We start from the raw sequence: 23,902 nt of genomic DNA on the forward strand, positions 1-23,902 counted from the left end.
TGTTTGTTTTTGTTAGTGGAAGGAAAATTAAAGAATAGGCTCCCATTTCCCCCTGTCAGCCTGTTGGGGGGAAGAGCTTTCTCCAAGTGAGTTATTGATTTATGGATGAGGCTGTACTGCAGACAACGTCTTGCTAGGGCGGCTGGGTAATGAGGCTGTCTGAGTTTATTTTGTAACATTTTGTGTGTCACAGAATAAATGGGAAACTGGGATAACTAGGAAAAGTGTATGTGTGTTTAAGTAAGCTTTGGAAGGGAATTGGTGATCGGAAGTGTGGCCTAAATCATCGTTATCTCCTGTTTTGTTTTTGAATGGTTGCAAGTTGGTTACAGAAACGGCTCTGTATTCTCTCCTCTCCTTCGCTGCCTCCTCACCCTCCTATCCACATTCAGAGACATGTCCAGACAAGCCCACAGTTAAAACACAAGCCTGTAATTCTGTGCCATGGAATGGGTGGGTTTCCTCTCTAACATTTCTGAATGCATTGTTATGGATAGGCAAGGTGGCAGACACTCGGTTAACTTTGACTTCACAGCTGGGCGCTGACAGGGTGCCAACTAACATAGTATATCTGTTGTTACTGTTGAACTCAATATTCCTACTGTAAGACTTCAAAGAGTAAAAAACTAAGTGTCTACTACTGGTGAGCTGAGAATTATAAGGTTCTATCTCCATTTTTGGTAAAATTGAGTTTTTGACATAATCTGACCCATTACATTTTTATTAATGCCTGTGTGGTGTTATTTTGTTAAAAAAGTATTATTTCACATTGTTATTAATAAAATAAAAAGGTTCTATCTCACAAAACGGCTGGGATGTAAATACTTTGATGCTCAATATCTCAGAACTACCCTATACGGAGATAGAACCTTATAATTCTAAGCTCACTACTGTATTAGTAGAATTTGGCTGGTGAAACACTGCTGCACTGGTGCTGCACATTCCAAATACTGTTTTATTGAGGCACAAAACCAAGGAAAGGTACTGTATGTTTTTATACCACATAGGCAGCTCAACAGACAGCAGATCAAAATCTTGACGAACACTCACTTGTTATGATTATATAGTCCATCAGGATAAGCAACCGGGAGTGACCGAGCAAACCAATAATGAGTGTCGCATACTGAAAAATGAAAAAAAAAAGTCTGGTATCAAAATGGTCCGTGTACTTTTTCGTTCATTCATTATTCTATTTTTGAATGAAATATGAAATTCAAAAAAGGGTGCAACTTCTTGTTTTGATTAAAGCAATACAAGCAGAAATGGCTGTATTTTGTTTTCTGCATGTGTTACTTCATACCATAATAGCATTATAAAAAATGACAACATTTTTGATCGTTTTTCAATTTGTGATATTCGGCTATTCGTTTATTGAATTTCATTTGACTGACCCCTCCCCCTCTGTTTACCCAGAAGGAAAGTTCGCCGTCTGAAACGCATCAGAAAAGGTCTAGCTACCAAACGACACACAGAACAGTAGCTGGAGCCAGAGACACAACAGAAAAATAATAGAATGATGAAAAACATTTTTGCGATGTACAGGCTAGTAGGCCTATGCACAGCACGCGTGATGGTTAGGCCTGTATTGGAGCGTGCGTCTGCCATCTCAATAGAGATGAAATTCCCTTTATGTTATGGACTCAACTTGATAGCCTAAATAAAGTCTAAAGTCTCTGGAATCAATAACCTGGTATACCCTTTCACATGTAGTAATATGCAATAGGGAGCAAACAGTCCAAAGCAGTGTTCTCGCGCAAACTGTTGCGTATTCTGGCAAGTGTAATGAGCTGAAGCGTGCGCTCTCCATACCAAGTTTTCCGCATGTCGAATACACATGTCACTTTGGTGTATTTGGAACATTAGGGATATTGTTGGAAAGCAATATGTCCGGGTAGATACACCTAAAGGCTGGAGATGAACTGGGAAACTGATGCTGATCGTAAGAACTGTCAATGTTCTCAATGACAGTTGGTCTACCCCTTCCCATCGAAGATATCTGTCCCGGTCGCACAGCTGCACTTCTGTTGGATTAGGACGCTATAATAGGCTAAATGGCCAAATACAATCAAGTCTTAAGACCAGGCCTAAGCACATGAAATGTCGTTGCGAAGGTTAAATTGGTTGATAAGTTTAAGCCAAAAAATAGACAGTAAATCATTCTTCTACCCCCCTCTAGGACGCCCTACTCAATGGTGGTGGCGCGTATGCACATGCTTGTGGCGCTTGCTTGATATGGATAGCCTACGCAACCATCTCATGACACAAATTCCTCGCACAGTCATCACAGATCGACCACATCTTTGAAGTGTAGCAACGTTCTGAATATTGCATCAACAATGCCTGCAAAGTCTGTTTGCCTCCAAAGAAACCATGTAATGAAGGCTCAACCAGCCTTCCAGGATTTAATCTCAGGTCACCCGAATTCTGAATAAACAAAAGACGCAATTCTGAAGGACGTTTTTCTTTAGGCCTATTGCTTTTCTCTCTTTTCTAAGATTCAACGTTTCATTTTCAGTACCTACAAAATATCAAAATATGGCGCTTGGTTCCATTTCACAAGTGATATTCAAGCGTAAATCATCATAAACAAGTCCTTATTCCTTTCTCGTGTGATATCCGAAATAGAATAATGAATGAACGAAAATATACACGGACCCAAAATATGTACCTGTTTCGTATGGCTGATGAATGCTGAAATTCATGAATGTGCCCCAAATTCTCATTTAAAATGAGTTTGATTTTTCACAATTTTCTGTCTGTGTTTCTCTCTTCCTCCCATAATATTCAACTCTTTCCTTTAGGATATCCATGAGCTCCGACTATCAACACTACAGTTTCAGAATGCCGAATATAGGGTTCCAGAACCTGCCCCTTAACATCTACATCGTGGTCTTTGGCACGGCCATATTTGTCTTCATCCTCAGTCTCCTCTTCTGCTGCTATCTGATTCGGTAAGACACCTGTTTTCTTTCCCTCTTCTTCAATTGTATGGTCAACATGCGTAATCATGCTTTCACTGCCATACAGTCATCTGGCCCTGATAAAATAAAGATAAAAAACACTGCCAACATTGAAAGACAATCTGTACAAGACTGAGATTTATAAATACAGTGATGTAGAGGGAAACAAACACCTTGCTTCACAAGTCTACATAGGCTATATCAAAGACATGTATTCCACCGTACCTGGCTATATGCTTTGATTCACTTTTTTATTGGAAATCCCATTGTACTATTACTGGGTGGTCACTGATTAATTTTTGCACTGCATGCTAGTGTAACGGTTACCAACTAGCAGAGTTCGTAGGTAGAACGTTAATAAATCTCCTTCCTGAAGCATCATACAGTAGAGATAAAGAAGTAGGGGTGGGATTCGAACCCGCAGCCCTCTGATCTTAAGACCACCTCCCCAACCATTAGGCCATGGCTGCGCTGAAAGCATCCACACCATGGCCATGCAAAAGAGTCCTCCTTACCTACCAGCGTTGTTGTACCAGTGTGGCCTATGAATCTTACCCACCTTCTACCATTAGCTTTCAGGGGGCATGCGAAAAGACTTGCTACAATAGGAGCAGGGTGCATACACACGCCTTCATCTCTCTGTAATAGAGATGGTAGAGTCAAAAGCCTGTACTTCACGCTTGCAGCAGGACGATCGTGCATGTTAAAAAGCCCCCCCCCCCAAAAAAAAAGGGAGGACAGGCTGACAGATGGTGCTTCGTAGAGGAGATTCTCTTTTATCTTCTCAACAGGCAAGAGAAACGAAACGAAAGCAGGGAGGGATGCTGCGTCTTTCATCACCTTAGCTTTGAAGTCCACGGGTTCTTGAAGTACTGTAGCCATGTTTGAAGAGATCCCTGAGCTGCATTAACTGGAATCAACTGAAATTACAACTATAGAGATGATATGTTATGTACCAGACATGACGGAGTTGTGGCGTAAAATGTGACCCTTGCCACAGGTATTTCATTGGACGTTGCTAACAAACAGTCTTTGTTTTGTTACAGCAGCTGCAAAGAGCTGTAGTAAGTTATCCTATGTTCAGGGATTAAATGCTATCGCGTGGGACAACCATATTATTCCCCTCGGCCAGAGAAGTTCCCCATCCAACTTCCTGTGTATCAATACAATCTCCCTAAAATGATTGTGCTGAAACAAAATCTACTTGTGCCGTTGTTATGCCACCTCGACTGTTATGACATGTTGAAGCAAGGGTTTATTTCCCCCCATGAGTGGTCACACAGAGGTTAAACAAATCACTTTGATTTCATCCAAAACCTCCTCTGGATTACTCATAGTTAAAATTATATTCAAATGTTCTATGAATTGGTTTACACTTTGCACAAGTGTGTATGTTATGACTGTTTGGCAGGTTGGCTGTGATTCAGAATTGTGGTTATGGTTTCAAGCCGGTCAAAGGTATAAAGTGGTATATTTTTGAGTGAAAAGGTAAAAACAGCACAGTTTGGAGAAGTAGAAAGACTTGATAATCTGAGAAATACATACAGTAGAACACGCAAAACCCACCAGCAAAGTCTCTCCCCTGCTGAAATTCTGACGAACATTTAAAAGATGCGCAAAGCTGTTGATGGAAGGCTGCCTTGTCATGCTGTCACGATCTCAGGTACGGCAGCCTTGAGAGATCTGTGTCGTGTTAGCGTCTTCATTCATGACAGACACGCTATGTCATTTTAACTCAAGGTTATTTGCCGCAGCAGTTGCCATTCGAGGTTCAAATCGTGAATCTGTTCTTGTGAACTTTCTTCATAGTTATACATTTATCTCAGTGAGGCCTTGTGTGTTGAGCAGTCCCTGTCCAAGGGAGGGGAGAGTAGAGTAGTGTAGCTCCTCCTCAACCAATCACAACGCTTCTGTCCACTGTTGCCATGGGGCTACCTCCTGCAGCAGTCCAGCACAGAAAGATAACGTTCCATTTGTGTAGCGTTGTGTTTTTCACCTGAGACAGAGAGAACCAGCGGCTCTCATCCAAATTCACACCCAACAGAGCGGGGGAGATGGTAAGTTCATTTATGCTTCATTCAACACAAGCACTGATTTGATTCAGAGAAACTTAAAATATACAGACACCGACGATAGGTTTCACATTTGGTGTTCGTATTTGGGGAGGGAAATATAATCAGATTACCAAGTCGATAATGAAGAAGTATTCGTAGACTCTGAAAGACGTTGTAAAATGCAGTCTCCCTGCAGGCCTCTGGGGTACTGAAGTCAGTCACGAGAGACTCTGAATCCCACTGAACCCCAACAGAACTGTTCACTTATTGCCCAACCATCACAGAAATCACAGCTAAAATATTCATACCCGCAGCAGAAGGGCTATGGCAATGGTAACACATTTAGCAACAAAACCAAAATAGACCACCACCACCACCGCCACACTACACCAGTGCACGCACGCACATTCACACACGCACGCACGTACACATGCGCATAAGCACACACACACATACACATACATATTGACCATCTTTGTCACTGTTTTTTTCAGAGGTATCTCTCTTTATGGCAGTATTACATTTAATGGGCAAACATAGCCTATGGAGGGTAGGATATTAAATAGTATTTGTACAGTATTTGTAATACCTTACTGACCCATTAATCTTGATTTAGCCTAAACCATTTCAGTCATTGTGACACTTGCATAAGAGAAGGGTTTGAGACTCCCAGCTGCTTGCCAGTTGATTTTTAAACCCTGTTTCCGTACATGGAGAGGGTCAGTTGAGGCCAGCGTGCCAACACACTTCTTGTCAATATTCACATATTGCTGGGCATGCATGCACTTGTAGGAGGGAGGTGGGAGTGTGCTGGAGCCCAGCTGTGAACAGCATCCCTGGTCTGGGTAAATACACAGATCTGACATGAGGCTGAGCATAGCAGCCACACACTAACTGCCACACACACTTGTCAAAAACTCCAAGTTCCAAGTGTCTCACACATCTTTGCTGACATACAGCCACCCTGTTTACCCAGTGTGCTTTTGAGATGGCACATTTTAACTCTCCGTATCACATCTGATTACAGCAGGATACATGAAATGCTGTAAAAACACATTTTCTGTTATATAAACTATGCAGATGTACAATCTAACACTGCAAATAATTTACTCAGACAAGTGTCACCCAGGACATTTTTGAAACCCATATCCATGGAGGCCGACTTGCTCTTAGGCAACGCTCCACACTCCACCCCATCTGCTACGTAGCTATCTTACACCATCGCCCAGTTGCCTCACGGGAGCCTCTGCACCTTTACCTGCTGGTGTCTTTCAGAAATGTCAGTTTTTCTCCTAGACTGTGCTGCTTGTTTTACAGATCCCTCTCATTCTGCTCCGAGAGGTTAAGGTTACTTGTAATGGAGGTAAATTTTACAAAAAACTTGTCCTATTTTCTCATCTCTTGCTCCAGTCTTCCCCGGCCTTTCTGTCTCTTTCTCCCTTAGTATTGTCTTTATTGATCTTCAACCTCTATAAGTGTCCTCTCTTTTCTTTATTTTGATATTTCATAAGGACAAACCAGTGTAAAGTATCAATGAATGGTATTTCCTCTGTTATTTTCCTGTACCTTCTTTTTAAAATGCATCATTATAATGTCACTGTGTGAACTCCTGAATATAAATATTGCATAGCATTTGTTTACTTTATGAACAAAGGTCTAGACCTAATCAGTAAGAACATGTTATATGGAGTCTGTTCAGCGAATATGAAACCAGACCCGTCAAGTAATAACTCATTAATATAAGTTACTAATTGTTATCTTGCAACATGATCTCCAAAAATTCTGTGCTCCTGGACACGGATGTTAAGGACACAAAATCCGTGTCCAGGAGCACGGATTTTGCCAAAATTCCGTGCTCCTGGACACGGAATTATTTTCTGTGATGGACACACAGAATTGCTCTCTATACTCCCACAGCTCTATGTTTCCACAGTCTTGTGTTTTCTCAGGATTTTCCTAATTTCAAATATTTTGTCTAAAAAAAAAACATTTCTTATTGACAGGTTAGGGTTAGAAATTGTTTTGGTCTGGGCACAGCTAGTTTTCTTTCATTCATTATATGAGTTTGATAGCCTAGCAACCAACTGGAAAAGGTATTTCTCAAAAATATGTCTGTAATGACAGGTTAAGGTTAGGGAATGTTTTGGTCAGGGCACAACTTAAATTGCTATAGCATTATTTTGTTTAGGATTAGCATTTGGTATGTATTTTCTAATTATAGAGTTAACACAATGCTGTGGTAATAGCCTATAGCAAGCACTTCCGTGTGCCCATCACGGAAAACAATTCCGTGTCCAGGAGCACGGAAAACAATTCTGTGTTCAGGAGCACGGAATTTTGGCAAAATCCGTGCTCCTGGACACAGATTTCGTGTCCTTAACATCCGTGTCTAGAAGCACGGAATTTTTGGAGATCAGGCTGTATCTTGAATGTTGTGTCTCGTGTGCAGATGCCTGCCTAGTTGTGCCTAAGAGATCAGGATTTCTTAGTACTGTTTTCCTTGTAGCCCTTCTCTTGTAAACAGACTCTCAATATCAGTGGACTTGTGTGCTCAGGTGTTTTATTTTAAGACTGAGTGTAGAGACTGCTACCTTGTTACCCAGTAGCGTTTGGCTGCCTCTATTTCACTGACCCAACCAAACTGGTTACAATGTCTTTGTCATGGAATTTCAAGATCTCATGTTTTACTTGGCGAACCACGTAGCGAATACACAAACCAGATAGGCGTTTGCTACTTGCCTGCAGGAATGAAACATAATGAGGTATGTGGGCACAGGCTCCCCGCGCACAGTCAGCAGTAACAGAGCGGTGCGCTGGTGTGAGGGACACCCTGCTGCTCTACAGCTTCACTGCTGAAGCAGCGAAACGTCACTGCGTACATTTGGACAAGGACACAGAGAACATTAAGGGCATGATGTATGGTACTGCCTGCACAGGGTATAAATAACGAAGGAGCACCTGCTCATTGTAACTTGGTGATGCTACTAGGGTGAGGAATGGGAATCTGCTTGGTGTCCTTGAGCCATCAAGCATCCTCACCTAACTCAGTGCTGTACAGAGCCCACCTTTATCTATGCTGTACAGTAATTTGAATCACTAGTGTTCAAATCACATTTCAGTATTCATAGCATTCATGCACATGGCCTCGTAGCTCATTTTGATTGCTTTTACCTCAGAAACGACATTTGCTGTGGCCAGTCTACTAAGTCCACCTCAGTCCAGTCTGAGGTGCTAGTACCGTAGGGTTGAGTCAATCTTGTTTGTATGAAGAGACAGAATGTAGGTTGGGGGGTTGGACTCGGTTACTGCCATTCCAGCTGACACCTTTCCAGGGAAATTGACATCCTCAGGGAGATGTTGGGCAAGAGGAGTTCTAGTGCTGCTAGCTGCTGCCTGCTAACGGGCCCCTGATTTAGAGGCAGCCAAAGCCATTGAGTTCAAGGTCACTTGTACTGGGTGCAGTGGATGTGTGGGTGTGAAATCTCACATACTCACATATAGAGCATGATGAGGCCAGGAACAAATGAGGTCCTGTCACTAAGATGAAGTGTTGATATTGAATACATCCATTTGGAAAGGCTACTTTTTCACACGGCATCGACCAATACAGTTGTAGCCTTGACCTAAATCTGTCTTAGACAAGGCTATCAATTTTGTCCAGGAATTTGTACTGCTTTTTAATTTTTTTAAACACGACTTACCAAACAATTTGAGTAACTGGTATACTGTACTTGAGAGATTGATGAGCACAGCTGTGCATTTTTGACATTATGTGAATGAATCCTAGCTATTGATTAAGGCTACGCCATTAGGATTTTGTATGTCTTAAGAATACATTTTAGGTCACCCTGGTAAACTGATGGCTGAGACGGGCAGCCTGCACCACGGTGACGTATTTTGTCTGTGAAGAAAATGTCCTCTTCTCCTGACATGTAGCTGGTTCTTATGCACTTCCAGCTTTAGTTGGCTATCTAGAAATATTGTTAACTGTACATTGTGAAAGGCTTTGCTGTTTGAAACATACTTGTGAATAAGGAAGATGCCCCTCTTGTTTGGTTTTCCTGCAGGTTACGGCATCAGGCACACAAGGAGCTCTACGCATACAAACAGGTAAGCAAGTAGCGATTTTGGCTTCATATCCGAACGCTCGGCTGATCTCTCTCCACCCCTCAGTACAGCTCAGTCGTGTACTGTACCCTACCACCCCGCGACTGCATGTTCTGAGCCGCTGGACTGGGCAGGCTGCTGCTGCTTGATCCCTGTGAACCCTCCTGCTATGTTTATGTAATGTCTCAGCTGCTGAGGGATCCATAGCAAGTCACCTACGGCAGGAAAGGGTGCACGTGAAATGATTAAATAAGCACACACGCACACAAACACACACACACACACACACCCCTGATTGCTAATTAAAGAGGCCATACACATTGGGGAGATTACATAAGCGGGACATTTTTAGAACTGCTGTGTGGAAGTAAATCCACAAGCGGAGCCGTGTTATTGGACGTTACGTCCTCCAAGTGGAGGCCCGCCGAGGAGCACGGCACTGAATGTGCACCTTTTACTGTACACAATGATCACATTGTTTTTGTTAATGTGTGAATATTCGTGCATTATGCAGTGGTAGTAGCCACAGTGATTTAATTAGGCTTTCCTCTGTTTTCACATAGGTCATACAGAAGGAAAAGGTCAAAGAACTAAATTTACATGAGGTAAGTTGTTGCTTTCTTACCCATTTTTTGCACACATGCTGTTCTCTCAGTGAATGGATTAAATACTATGTGGCAATGTTTTGAATGGCCATGTTTACATGGTGTTCCCCAGTTTTGTGTTCGCCACTCTTGCCATGAAACCTTATTGGGATTTGAATAGAATGACGGACAAAAGCTTAGACAGGCCTGTATATAGAGGTCTGTGTATGTCTTTCTTAAGGGAACTTATCTCTACTCCACCACACATCGTCTGTGTTTGTCTCTGTGTCGCTCTCTGTCTGTGTCTGGCTCTTCCCCTCCTCTCTCCATTTCTGTGTTTCTATCACTCGCTGTGTCTCTGTCAGCCATAACACATGGACTCTAATGAAACTTGTGTGTGGACAGGCTGGAATTCCCCATAGTCCGGTAGAGCACTGTGACAGGGCTGCAGGGCCGCGGTGGCCAGTGGCCCGCCTCAGTGTTATCACAGCTCCGGTATGTAGCACGGGGATGTGGCCAGCCTCAGCTCTTTCACACACATAAACAATGGTCACCCGGCCTTTTGGAAACCATAGGAATACTATGTGGCTTTACAGGTACATAACGCACTTGTTATAAAAGACCCTCCACTCAAGGACATGAATCACATCACACAGCTGGGTATGTTGTTCAAATGTACAATTAACACGGTTTTATTGTTACTGAGACTTCTCAGAGATGTTTGGAAGTTGAGAATAAATTGAAGAGATGATCCACACAGATTGTGGTCAGCAGCCACTTATCAGTTGTTACCAGCTGGTGAAAAGAAAATGTTTTCTGATTGTCTGACAAGAAAGAAAGAGAATGTTTTCCGATTGACAAGGTGTCTGTTACTCCCCTGGAACAGAACACCTATGAAGTCAAGCGTCTAACTTAGACATGCATAGAATCTGGACATGCGTGGAATACCGACAGTATGGGATGACGATCTTTGAGGTCGACCAGTTCGATGAAGCTAATGTCTTGGTTGAGGCAAGTTCTAAGTCTCCACCTCGCTATTAACTTCATTGAACTGGTTGAACTCGCTGGCCGATATATCTTCCATAATCATACCCATGGCATTCCAAGCAAAGATTCCACAAGCGTCTAAGTGAGACAGAGAAGCGTTGAACTTGGTCATTAGATTCTGATGAATTTGATTACAGCATTAAAGGCAGTCATAGATTTAAAAATAGCTATTCATACATGGAAGATAATAGCAAATGGGAGAGAAGTGGGATAACGGTAAAAGCCGTATAAACAGGAAATGTGGCAACCGGGTGATAAGTGGGATAGTGGCCTTCGAGGTGTCCCAATAACAAGGGGAAATGGACTTGGCGGAAGCGAAAAGCCCTTCGGCTGATCCGTCAGGCTGTTCTACGCCTCCGCCTCATCCATTACTCCCTCGATATCGGGACATCTTGTCAACCGCTATCCGTAACTTCACTGTAGTCATATAGACAGATATCAGGACAGCTGCTGTGTTTGTCATGATCTGGTGCGAAAGGGTGTGCTTTTAACTGAGCTTATCATGTTTAGTCAGAACACAGAGTGCTAGAAATTGCCAGTGACATCCGAAATGGGAGTATTACGCTAGTGAAACAACCACATGAAGCATTTTAGGATGATATTTTATCAGAGTGATGCTGATTGCAGGAGAACGTCCCTGATGGCACTAGAATAATTTGTTTTGTTGGCTTGTGCTTGTATCCTTTCTATTGTCTCATGTAGATTCTTGGCAGATTCAGTCACCACGGCACCACATAAACAGACCTTTCATATTTGCTGTCAATGGTACTGAGTTAATATATCCTTTGCATGGGGCACTTGAGAGTCTTGGGTATGATCTGAAGACTCTTAATAGGGTGGAGATCTCTTTGCCTTATCTCTCTGTAATGAAGACTCAAGGCTGTCATTTTGGAAGGGTATAACTGTGGCAATTCAGGAGAGACCAGTTGTACCAGCAGCACTCCTGCCAGCCTTAATGAGATTCACAGGCAATGAGGCAGACAAGAAAGTCTGGCAACATATTGGTTTATGTTGCAAATGCTGCTAAATTATAGTGTTACAGTTACAGGAAGGTGTCTGGCATTGAAGAGAAGAATGTATTTGAATGTATAACCGAGTGGTCAATGTCCCATAGTTTACCCTATATAACTTGTGAACTGGGTAGAAGAAATTGCCCCAGAAATTCAGAAAGTTATTTAGAAACTTATGAGAGTGACCGATATGTTAAAGGTTAAATAGAGCAGGGGAACTTCTCAGTAAACTGCGTACACCCAGTTTGAACCAGTTTTGGTGTGGTAAGATGTTTGTGTTGTACTTCTTCACATAATTATGAGAGAGAAAACAACATGAGCAACGAGTCTCCTGGTGCTGAGGGTTGGGCAAGCGTCCAATGAAAAGCAAACAATGGATTAACTCCTTTAGTGTGTCATTGTCCCTTGTGTCTACGATTCTTGTAAATCAGTCATAGTCATAGGGCCTCAACAATTAACCCTTCTCCACATATAGCCCAATTTCCAGTGAATACTAGTGGCTGTGTAGTTTTACTCTTGAAGAACGGAAGGATTTTATGAGCTTACCGGGAAAAAGGCCAGAGACGTAACCCATATACACATTCACACAGCGTGGGGGAGGGTGCAGAGCAGCAGATGAATTGATTTACCAGAGGAGTTTGTGAACAGACATGGAGAAGCCTCTCCTTTCTGGCGAGTTCCCTATGCTTTCCTGAGCTTATGTAACCAAGGGTCTGGTTACACCCATCATCAGGTCTGTGGATCAGCACGGAGTGTCAGCAGCACCTTAATGTGTCGGTCAGATGGATATTACATTCTCCTTCACTTGGCATCAGAATGCAACAGCTAGTGCTCTCAGGATGTTGCAATGGGCAGGGCCTTTTAGTTGCGTATGTTTATCAGACATACACGCACACACACACGCATACACACACGTGCACATACACAGTAGCAACACAGTCCCTTTTAAAGGCTAGCATGTACATGAATTATATCTACTGTAGGTGGGAATTAATATGCTATGAGTCTCAGAAGAAAGTCCACAGAGAGCTCTCTGGCATGGAAATCCAGGGTGGTCAGGGAGCATGTTTGGACCACCAAGGAAAGTCAACTGTGGGCAGCTGAACTGTGACTCACTATTTAAAAAAAAGATAGAAACGATTTATAGTGGTTAATGATGGAGAGAGGCAGGAGAATGAATAGCCATGAACGTGTATTCTCTCTCTCTCTCTCTCTCTCTCTCTCTCTCTCTCTCTCTCTCTCTCTCTCTCTCTCTCTCTCTCTCTCTCTCTCTCTCTCTCTCTCTCTCCATCTTCTCTCTCTCTGAATATATAAACTGTAAGTGATGCTATTGCTGATATCTGGAATCTAATGCAGATGATGCTCCTGTATGGTGCTATCTTTTCCCTTTATGTGTGCCCATCACTTTGATGGTTCAGTGAACAGCAGTCAGGCCCCTACAGTCAATAGCTAAGATTTTGAAATAGAGATGTATAGAGATAAGACTTCAGTTTGTTCATTTAGGTCATAGACCAGTTATTTCAGATCATGAGTTTCAGCCAAAAAACTGAGCGCACTAACCCCTTTTTAACTGGTATTATAGAGAGGCGAAGATGCCCGTAGCCCCAAATGCATGCTGTTTCAACAGTGGACTGCTGTAATAGTCATTGTAAAGTTAACTACCATCATACTACTATAACATAACACAGGGCCTTAAGTAGTGCACTACGTCGTGGTCATTGCCATTCTGGTAATAGCAAATTTATAACGCTCGCTGTGTCCTAACAGGCTATACAGTCCTGATGCAAGTATGTGTGTTCGCACGCACGCACACGCGCACGCACACGCGCACGCACACACACACCAGCTATTGTCACTGTCATGGCTGGTGTCTTAACAAACCCTTGCCTATGATAAACAGTGCAGTCTTTCAATTAATAAATGCTTTTCCTGCACCAACTGTGATGGAGAGACTCGAGACAAAGAGGTGTATTGTGATGAAGTGACTTACTACTCCATGTCTGTCAAGCTTGCACTGACCGCATTCTCCAGCTGTTGCTCCTCGTTTTGTGTAACTATACAATAGCGTACACACACACACACACACACACACACACACACACACACACACACACACACACACACACACACACACACACACACACACACACACACACACACACACACACACACACACACCATCATCATCATGCATACATGAATTTACAGACCCTTCTAATATGTTGTACATGTACAGTATTAACCTCAGTTGACTTATGAATTGTAATAAAGTTAATGTCAATGTGGAAAAGTAGGTCATGTCAGTTTTTGATGTGGTGTGGTACTCTCATGTTATGTGCTAGGCATGTGTTCTGAAAAGGAATGTCACACATGTGTACACTGGCCATAGTAGTCAGATACTAAATGAGGCACCACTTGACATGCTGCTGTTCGGCTGGCTGTATTTCCATCCACTGTTCCCTTGTATTACCAGACTGTTGGATTACACAGCCAGTGGTAAAATTGGAGGTAAAAGAGTCTTTTGAGCAAGTTGGAAGCACTCACATACAAACCCCAACTCCGATGAAGTTGGGACGTTTGGTAAACAGTGAATAAAATCAAAATGCTATCATTTTCAAAACATTCAATCTATTCTTTAGATGGAGAATAGTGAAAAGACAACATATTAAGTGTTAAAACCGAGAAAACATATTGTTTTGGGGGACATATGTACTCATTTCTAATTTGATAAATCCAACACGTCTCAAAAGAGTTGGGACGGGGACAATAAATGGCAGCAAATGTCGAGGAAGACTAAAAACAAAACAAAAGACAACACTTAACAGTTAAATACATTAACCGATGAGATGATTTTATATAAAATACAGTGTTAATTCCTATCTTGGACATGATTTCACCAGCTTAAATGGTGGGTGTATTCCTTGTCATGTTTTGCAATGTTTTCCTTTCTGTAGTGCTTACTGTGTGACAGGTCTTGACCAAAAACCCACCATTTTATCACCTGCAGGTCCTTATGTTGGAGCCAAACTGTTAAAACATAGTAGAGAATGTAATTTGACCTCACTATGTGGCAGTAATCGAAGATCTCCCTTCAAAATATAATGCATGAGTGGCTTTTCATGCAGTTCAAAACCCATTTATACCATTCAACACTGTATTTAACTCTACAGATGAGTGAGAACATCTTAACCAATGCACTACTGCACCCGCGTGCCATCATGGAGGCTGACTTTTGAAGCTAGCACTAACACAAGTTGGATGGTCCATTTTCACTGTAGCACAGGATGTGCCATGCTCTATTATTGTCAAAAAGAATGGACTTCTACAACTTCTGCTGACTTCTGTAAGCAAAGGACAGTTTCCCATGTCTTCTGGGTTTATTTCAAGTGAGCTCAGGTGCTTAGGAGAATGTTACACCCCTGTATCATTTGCATGCATTAAGCATTCTTAACATGGTCAATTTTCAATAGCTCTAGCACTCCAGGAATTAGAGTGAGACTACAGCCAATATATATTTCATGATGTCATGAACCTATACAATGATTTTATTAACAAAAATATGTCTTATATACACTCAATCATGGTAAATCAAAGGGAATTCAAAAATGTATGTAATAACTACGGTAATTATTCCCTTTGCATCTTTAATTCTGAGTGACTCAGCCTCTCTGTGATGATCTTATACCTGGACACCTATATTGTCCGTCAGTACAATTCATTTTGAAATGTTCTTCTTTGTTGTTTTATCTTATTTGGATGTTTACTAAATTTCACTGATCCCCGTCCCAACTCTTTTGAGACATGTTGGATTTATCAAATTAGAAATGAGTACATATGTCCCCCAAAACAATATTTTTTCTCGGTTTTAACACTTAATATGTTGTCTTTTCACTATTCTCCATCTAATGAATAGATTGAATGTTTTGAAAATGATAGCAGTTTGATTTTATTCACTGTTTACCAAACGTCCCAACTTCATCGGAGTTGGGGTTTGTACATCGTATTTTCTACAAGATGAACTCTTATCTAACGTACTATACATAACATAACATTACCATATTCAGGAGCAAAAGCAGAAACACCTCCTACAAATGCGGAAAGGAGTGTGAAAAGTATGCCACATAAATAGCATGACTAGAAATACGAATAATAACAGTACAGGTCCTCAAATGTGACTACGGTACATCAATAAATGTAAAATATTATTTCGCCTTTTGTTATTTACATTGATAGGAATTATACAATGAATATATAATACAAATGCAAAATGGGTATGGATCTAACCTCAGTTGTATAATGATATATCAGATTTTTGTTTTAATCTCGTTTGAAAGGGAATGCTTTGTGAAAAGTCACCACCATGGTGGTCTTACCTCACACTATTGGCTTTCCATGATGGCGTGTTTTATGCCACTTTGCTAGCTTGCCAGTGTGTTCCAACTTAGCAACAGTGTGTGTGCGTGCATGTGTGTGTGTGTGTGTCTCCCTTTGGACTCGTTTCATTTCCAGAATTTCCAGTAGGTTAGGGTGTGTCAGATGCAGGCAAGTCCTGGCAGGATGTGAGCTCACGTTGTGTTATGTAACTCGCATTTTGACAGCTCTCCAAAGACAAATAAAGGAGAAACAGATTTTAGATCCCTTGCTGCTCTTTTTGTCATATTGCTTTTAAAATTGAACCCAAATGTGAGAGCTCTCGGGCTGTACTTACTACCACAGTATACGGAAAGGTGTAGGGGCCATCACTGAACAACTTGTTCAGATGTGGTCATGATGAATGCACTTTAAATCCCTTTCAGTAAATTATCTTGCTGCTCGTGGCTCCACTGTTGATGCACACCAACTGCAATACTGAAGCAATGTGTCCAACGTGATGACATGTTCCCATTGTAGGCAAAAGGTTCTTTGCTGTACTTCACTTGGTCTGTTTAAATGGCCCAGTTCAATTTAAATGTCAGTAGAAGGTCTGAGGGGAAACTTGAGTTGACATACAATCCCCCGTGTGCTGTTTGGACTTGAGCTTTGTCTTTCTGACTATTGCTATTATTACTACTAACTTTCCACTCGTTTTGCTCCCAGAACTTCAGGTCCACGGTGTAGGTCGCAAAAGTGCTTTTCAAACACCGCTTAAACTATCTCACACAAATCTGTATATAGAAACTGAATGAAAGCTGTGATGTGGATGCAGAAATACAGCCCACAGCTTTGGGCTTACAGTTGACTGCTGTTGACTGCTGATGTCTTCAGTGTGATGTTGCCATCTGATTGTATTATCTTATATTTTTACAGATATGTGCAGTATGCTTGGAGGAATTCAAACAGAAAGATGAACTGGGGATCTGCCCTTGCAAACATGCCTTTCATCGAAAGTAAGTAGTCTCTGTCTTTCTTTCCCTGACACAAACTGAATGGGACTATTCAGGTGACCCATTACCCCAGTCTGACTTTGCTCGGTACAACACACACACACACACACACACACGCGCACACACACACACACACACACACACACACACACACACACACACACACACACACACACACACACACACACACACACACACACACACACACACACACACACACACACACACACACACATTGCAGAAGTAAGTTGCACACATACATATAATATGTTTGTATTCGTGTATGTTACAATTAAAGTAGGCAAAAACAAAACAAGCTCAGAAGCTCCCCATTCAAGGAACTGACTGATTAGCGTGAGCGCGTGCCTGCGACGCGTGCATGTGTGTTTTTGAGTATGTGCCAGCTTGATGGATGGCTAGTTGTGTAGTGGGAGCAAGGCTTCTTCTGACCAGCCATTAGTCCCGGACTGTTTATCAGCGAGAGGCCCCTGCCCAGCCGTGGCCTACTTTACCCAGCCACTATATGTCACATGGGAAGGGGAGGGTCCGCTCCGCTCGCTGTCCATGTAAACAGAGCTGAGGGAATGTGGCTGTGGCGAAGCTGACATGCATGCATGCTCACACACACAGACAGACACACACTCACTCACTCACAGTCATGCAGACACTTACAAAACATATTCACACAGACAAACACACATTCTCCTGAAAACTCTCGAAATATTAGTTGCAATCCGTTTTAAATTTAACACAAAAAAACTTGATCACATTTACACTGGCACGCTCAGACACGAGTGCAGATTATTCACAGCAAGAGAATTGTCTTATTGTCTATTAGTGGTGGTCAGACAGTCCCACAAACATCCAAATGCATACGGTAGTTAGATCTGGTTGCCCCCTCTCCTCCCTCCATAACATCTCCTCTGGGCCTCTGCTGTGGGTGTCCTTCATATGTCCTCCACCCTCCCTTGCAGTACCTAGCTCTAGACTCCTCAATCTTGATTCTTACCTCTCAGTGCCGTTAAGCAGCACTTCCCAAAGGGAGATGTTGGCTTAAAATAGCTCATGGTCCCACAGTAAATTATTCACCAGTAGAGAGAGTGCAGAACTACCCGGCCCACATGCACATGCCATTATGATGGATGAGCCGCATTCTTTCTTTCTTTCTTTCTTTCTTTCTTTCTTTCTTTCTTTCTTTCTTTCTTTCTTTCTTTCTGTCTCTCTCTCTCAATCTCTCTCCTCTCTCTCTCTCTCCTCTAAAACTAAGAGGTTAAAATCCATATCGGACATTCCCTCCCACGCAGAATAAGAGTCTCACCCACACAGATTCTTCTGAGATCCTCTGTCAGTGAGGATCCATCACAGCCTGCACATGTACACAGCTCCTCTACACTGGGCCTGTTGTGAGGAGTGTGAAGGCTCTTTGTCCACTCTGGCAGTGGACAGAGCCAGGGATCTGTACCCTCGGTTGGATATATAACCTGTAGTGGTAAATAGAGTGCTGCAAGTTTTGTACATAGTGACATAGTTTTGTGGAGACAAACTGTCAACCGTATTTACATCACAGCATTAATATACATGGGTTTATCATTTGTAAACAATCCCAGGCTGCACGATCCTGGCTGCGCATTGTTCAACCTCTGATTGTTGGAAACTGCTGTCGGTCGAAAAAATTAGCTCACTTGGTTGGCAGTTTAGCGTCTTGCCCCTCTTCACAACACGAATGTTTGTAAATGAAAAAACCTATGTATTAGTGGAGTACCAGAAAAGGATTTAACTAAGCTATCCTCCTCTGCCTATCTGTCTGTCTGTGTCTCAGGTGCCTCATCAAGTGGCTGGAGGTGAGGAAGGTGTGCCCGCTGTGCAACATGCCCGTCTTACAGTTGGCCCAGCAGCAGGGCAGCCCAGAGCCGCAGGGCCCCATGCAGCAGCCCCTGCCTGGGGTGGAGAACCTGGTGTAGCAGTCCCACCCTCCACCCTCCGCGGCCACTTCCCTTCCACCCGTCTGCCCAGAGACCTGCTGGCCCGTCCCCAGCTCCCAGAGGCACTGCCTTACCTGCCCTCACCGCCCTCACTCCCGCTGCCAGTACAGGTACACGTGTCGTGCACACAACCAGTGGCAGATGGAAGGCAGACCCTGATTTCTAAGCAGCAACGTCCATGCTGCTGCAATCTAACCGCCTGACGTCTTGCTCTGACCTTGTGGTTCACACCCCCTAGGCACATGCAAACAGCGTCCACAACACAAACCAAGACAACTTTTAAGAAGAACTCACCTTTTTATGGATTTTCAAGATTCTCCTCCACCTAGGTTGTTTCCGTTTCATTATTATTATTTTTTTTTCTCTGTGGCCAAGAAGTGGTCATTCTGACTGTTTTCACAACCAAAGCACTTTTCTGGGGACACCAGCACAAGAAGACAAGCAGAAACGGAAAAAAAAACTACAAGTACAAAACTACAAGATGGAAAGCGGCTGCATTTTCAATGAACATTTTTTGTTGTTTTTGTCTTTTTTTAACAAGCACTTTATGAGAACTCAACCTTAATTGCTTGTGAGGTAGTAGCAAGGTCATATTTTATATTTTATTAAAATGAATTAATTGTATTTCTTTTTCTTTTCATTTATTTGAAATGTAAAGAATCTCAACTGTTTGATTTTTATTAGTTGGGATATTGATTTGAAAGGAGAGAAAGCAAAGATAATTTAATGAAGATGTCTAAAAGGGATACTAACTTCCCATGAATAATGTCAAGAAAGTTGGAACAGTTATTGATGGCGTCATGCGCAAAACACACAGGAATGATTGATTAATTGCGACTGAGGAGCGTGTGTGTGTGTGTGTGTGTGTGTGCGTGCGTGCATGCATGCATGCATGTGCGTGCGTGCATGCATGCATGTGCGTGCGTGCATGCATGCATGTGCGTGTGCGTGCATGCATGTGCGTGTGTGTGTGTATGTAACTGTGCATGTTTTTAGTGTGTTCAGTTTTAGGTCAGGTGGCGGCGGAGGTAAATCATCTAAATGTGAATGTGGAGTGTTTAGGGAGTGGCAGCTGGTCACTCCTGGTCAGGGGGTGGCCTGTAAAGCCTGGGCTATGTTCATGTGAAGAGATAGTGTCCCATGTGAAGGATGTGCATCATGTTGACAATGAGCACACAGGAGCCGACTTTGTGAAAGGTGATTGTGAACACATCTGAGATGTGCAGCAGTGCTCCATGAATCGAAGGTTTAAGCTTAAACGGCTAGAATATCGTTTTCAAACGTAATTGTTGCCAATAGCCTATACCTTTTCCTTTAATGCAGCCTAATGAGTGGTGGTTATGTTGGTTGGCAGAAAGTTCTATCAAAGATGGTACAAAATTAAGAGACAAATATTTCACGTGCTGTTGATTTGTCAAACATATTTACACAAATAGCATAATCTATATACACTGAAATACATATTCTGGTTATTCTGTGAAAAGTGGAAGAAAAAAAAAGAAGCGAAAATGTTACAAAGAATTCTGAAATATCACTCAACTATCAACTTCTGATCTGTCCTCTTCAGGTCACCATGGAGCGCTGTTGGCATTTCTGTCTGAAACTATTTTAGCTGATCAGTTACCATCTTTATTATCTCATATTACACTTATAACAGAATGTTGGCTTTGATCTTAGCCCTCGTGTTCATGTTTCCATGACATTCAGCAAAGCAGCAAGTATACATAATTTGTATGTGTTTGCATTTTTAATGATGTATCACATTGGAAAGTAACACAGTTCAGTTCGAGGAACTGGTCACGATTCACAAACCGAACAAAGATCTTATCCCTGCAACCCCAGAAAATGAGCCTTTTTTCAGAGCTGTGGTCTCAACACCAGCAGCCCTTGGAGGACTTATTTTAGGGAGAAGATTAATTGTAGGTGGCGTAGCTCTGTCCCATTTCAGCCGAGCTCAGCATATCATCCAACTCTTTTGGCACTGCTGGGGCTCTTTGTGCGGCGCTGCACAAAGGGCTACTGGCTGGATTCTCAATGGAATCGGAGCATTGCTCTCGTGTCGGTGACGTAGGACTCTCTGTGTGGACCAGAGCAGAGCCTGTGGAGACTGTGGTCAGCAGGTGAGGCAGCGTTTTAATTCTCCCCACAGAATAGCAGCCTTTTCTGAGCCCTTTTCTGGCCCTTTCCCCCCATCCCACCCCAACAGCTTTGTATTATCTCTACACCCTGTCCACCACAAACAGTGGGCTTTGTTTTACCCTATTTTTATGGTGGCCCCACCACCTAGCACCATTGAACCCTGTTTAGAGATGAAATGACTTGTTACCTAGATTGGAATCACCTGTGTGCAAATTGGGTTGGCCCATGACTCCAGATGAACAAATATGGGATTAGGATGACTAACTGGCCTGTCCCACTTGTGACACTACATGACACTTGACTAACTTAACAGGTCTGGTCTGTAATAAGGCCCCTGGAAGTGTGATCAGTCTCAATTGGTAGGTTTGTTTTTTGTGTCTTCTCACATGTAAATGCCTTCCTCCAGGCAGGTATTCCTACTGCCAAACGCTGCTTTTAGGTGAAGATAGCCAGCAACTTCAACAGAAAGCAAGTTGAGAAATCTTTACAGTGAGCCTGTAAGTGCTACTCCTAAGTTTGGAGCTTAGCAGAGCACCCCTTCGAAAGCCATACTGTAGCCATGCAATTTTGTATTTGAACAGTATGGGTTCAGCATCTTTGGGCAGCTGTTGAGAACAAAATGCCCTTTGTGTTTGAGGAAACGCGCAGATTGTGAATTGGAGCTTTGTGCATCACTGACATATTCACTTGTGTAACATATTGTGTCCACATTTGTAAATCAACACACTACTGTGGTTAACTGAGGAAAGTGTACATCTTTGAAGACACACGGTTGGATATTGTGGCCATTGTTTCACACTAACCATGTTTCTTGTATCACACATTGTTTCATTCCCTTGTCAAATTGTGAAATACCCCAGAACCAGAACCATCTGATTACATATGTAAAAGTTCAACTGAAAGAAAACTGAGTCATGAAGATTACCTTTTCTTTTTAAGGTATTGTTCGGTCACTGAATGTATGTTTTGCTGACATTTTAGAGAGTTACGACAGGACTGTGAACAGCATGATAATGTGAAATACATGTTGGTGCCACAGGGCTGACTGTAGACCGGTTTGAAAGTAGAATTTCCCTCTCCTCATTTTTTCATGATTTAACCATACAAACGGCATATATGAACTACATGTTATACCTAGATTATATCCATAGTTTTTAAACGAACGTAAGGTACACTTTTTTCATAGTAACCGTATCCACTCCCACTGCCAGGTTCATAATTGGACATTATTCCCATAAAAATTAACTTAAATTAAATACAGTATCTCCCTCAATGTCATTCTGTACCATGGTCACTATACACAAATACCTCATACGTGTTTTGCGAGGAGGAGTTGCTTGCTATTCCTACTTCTATAGCATAGATTTGAGGACAGTTTTACATCTCACATTGTAAATCCAGTGGAGATACTGTATAATGATCAATTGGTGTGGCCTGCTGCAATCATGGCACAGAAAAAAAACACGGCTTTACTCTCTTTCATATCACCCAGCCAGAGAGTTTGCTGGTTTTCTGATGGTTTTGCCACACCTTCTGCTCTTTAATTCAGGTAAAAAACATCACACACCCAACAATGCCTGCCTAGTTCCAGATTGTGTCTCCATATTGCATTGCTCCCTCACTACTAGTGTAGTTGCACAAGTTGGATGGAGCATGATTGACAGCTGTCATGCTCTAGTTGCCAAAATCACTACTTCACTCCATGTGTGATGGGATGAAATGCTCAAGTTGGTTATCCAATTTACAATTGTGCTCCCTCCCACACCTCTGCGACTCCTTTGAGCAGCCTTGACTTGAGTTTTGTCTGTCCCATCTGCCAAAGCTCATACACGTTAGAGCCTCAGACTGTCAGTGCTATGGTGAGGGAGTGCAGGGGTTGTAAAATAATGGCAGCAGCTCCATTCACACTTAGATCCTAAACCACTCCAGAGTCTTGGGTATCTTTTAGTGGTCAACAGCAGGGCTAACGGAGAGGTTTTTATAAGCAGTCTAAAATGTTATTTCGGAATAACTGCCGGTTTCCAATAGTTTTGGGCCTTAACTTTTGTTTCACTTCACCATTCGTCTTACTGTCACACGTGTATAACCCCCCCCACCACCACCACCACACACACACACACACACACACACACACACACACACACACACACACACACACACACACACACACACACACACACACACACACACACACACACACATTCTCTCTCTCTCTTTCTCTGTACTGCTCCTGTTTACTTAGTGTGTTGTATATTTATTCAGTGTCAAGCGTCACCCCACTTCTGAGTCCCGACATGCCCCCACCCAACATGACATCCCACTCACCCCTCTACAGGCCCCTCAGTCCCCTACCTGACACTTCCTGCTTGTGTTAACACTGATCACTGATTATGTTTGTGAGCCTCACAGACATATTTGTAAAACTAAGAATTCTGCAGCAGAATATTTTTGGAGACCTTTGCTGTACAGTATTTGTAAGCTCTATTTTTGTATATTTAATTGCTATTTTGGAGGAAATTTAAAAAATGAGATGCATTACTTTTTTTTTGCTAATTTCATGTTCTTTTCATTTGGAAAAAATGTTGCATGTGATTGACTTGAACTGTAAATAAAATTCTGAAATTTCTTTTTTTGAAATGACCCTGACTCTGTCTTT

General features: G+C 42.4%; 1 protein-coding gene across 1 annotated transcript in view; it reads left to right on the top strand.

Moving 5' to 3' along the window:
- The window catches only part of rnf24 (ring finger protein 24), a 37,408-nt gene extending 16,390 nt beyond the window's left edge, over positions 1-21,018 (top strand). Inside the window, exons 2-6 of the mRNA XM_063218305.1 lie at positions 2,802-2,951; positions 9,082-9,124; positions 9,685-9,726; positions 17,049-17,128; positions 18,945-21,018. Coding sequence (XP_063074375.1) covers positions 2,809-2,951; positions 9,082-9,124; positions 9,685-9,726; positions 17,049-17,128; positions 18,945-19,086 — 450 coding nt within the window. The 5' untranslated portion in view covers positions 2,802-2,808 and the 3' untranslated portion in view covers positions 19,087-21,018. The remainder of the gene's footprint in view (positions 1-2,801; positions 2,952-9,081; positions 9,125-9,684; positions 9,727-17,048; positions 17,129-18,944) is intronic.
- Positions 21,019-23,902: the final 2,884 nt, after the last annotated feature.

This window comes from Engraulis encrasicolus, chromosome 16 (genome assembly GCF_034702125.1).
Source record: "Engraulis encrasicolus isolate BLACKSEA-1 chromosome 16, IST_EnEncr_1.0, whole genome shotgun sequence".
Lineage (NCBI taxonomy): Eukaryota > Metazoa > Chordata > Actinopteri > Clupeiformes > Engraulidae > Engraulis > Engraulis encrasicolus.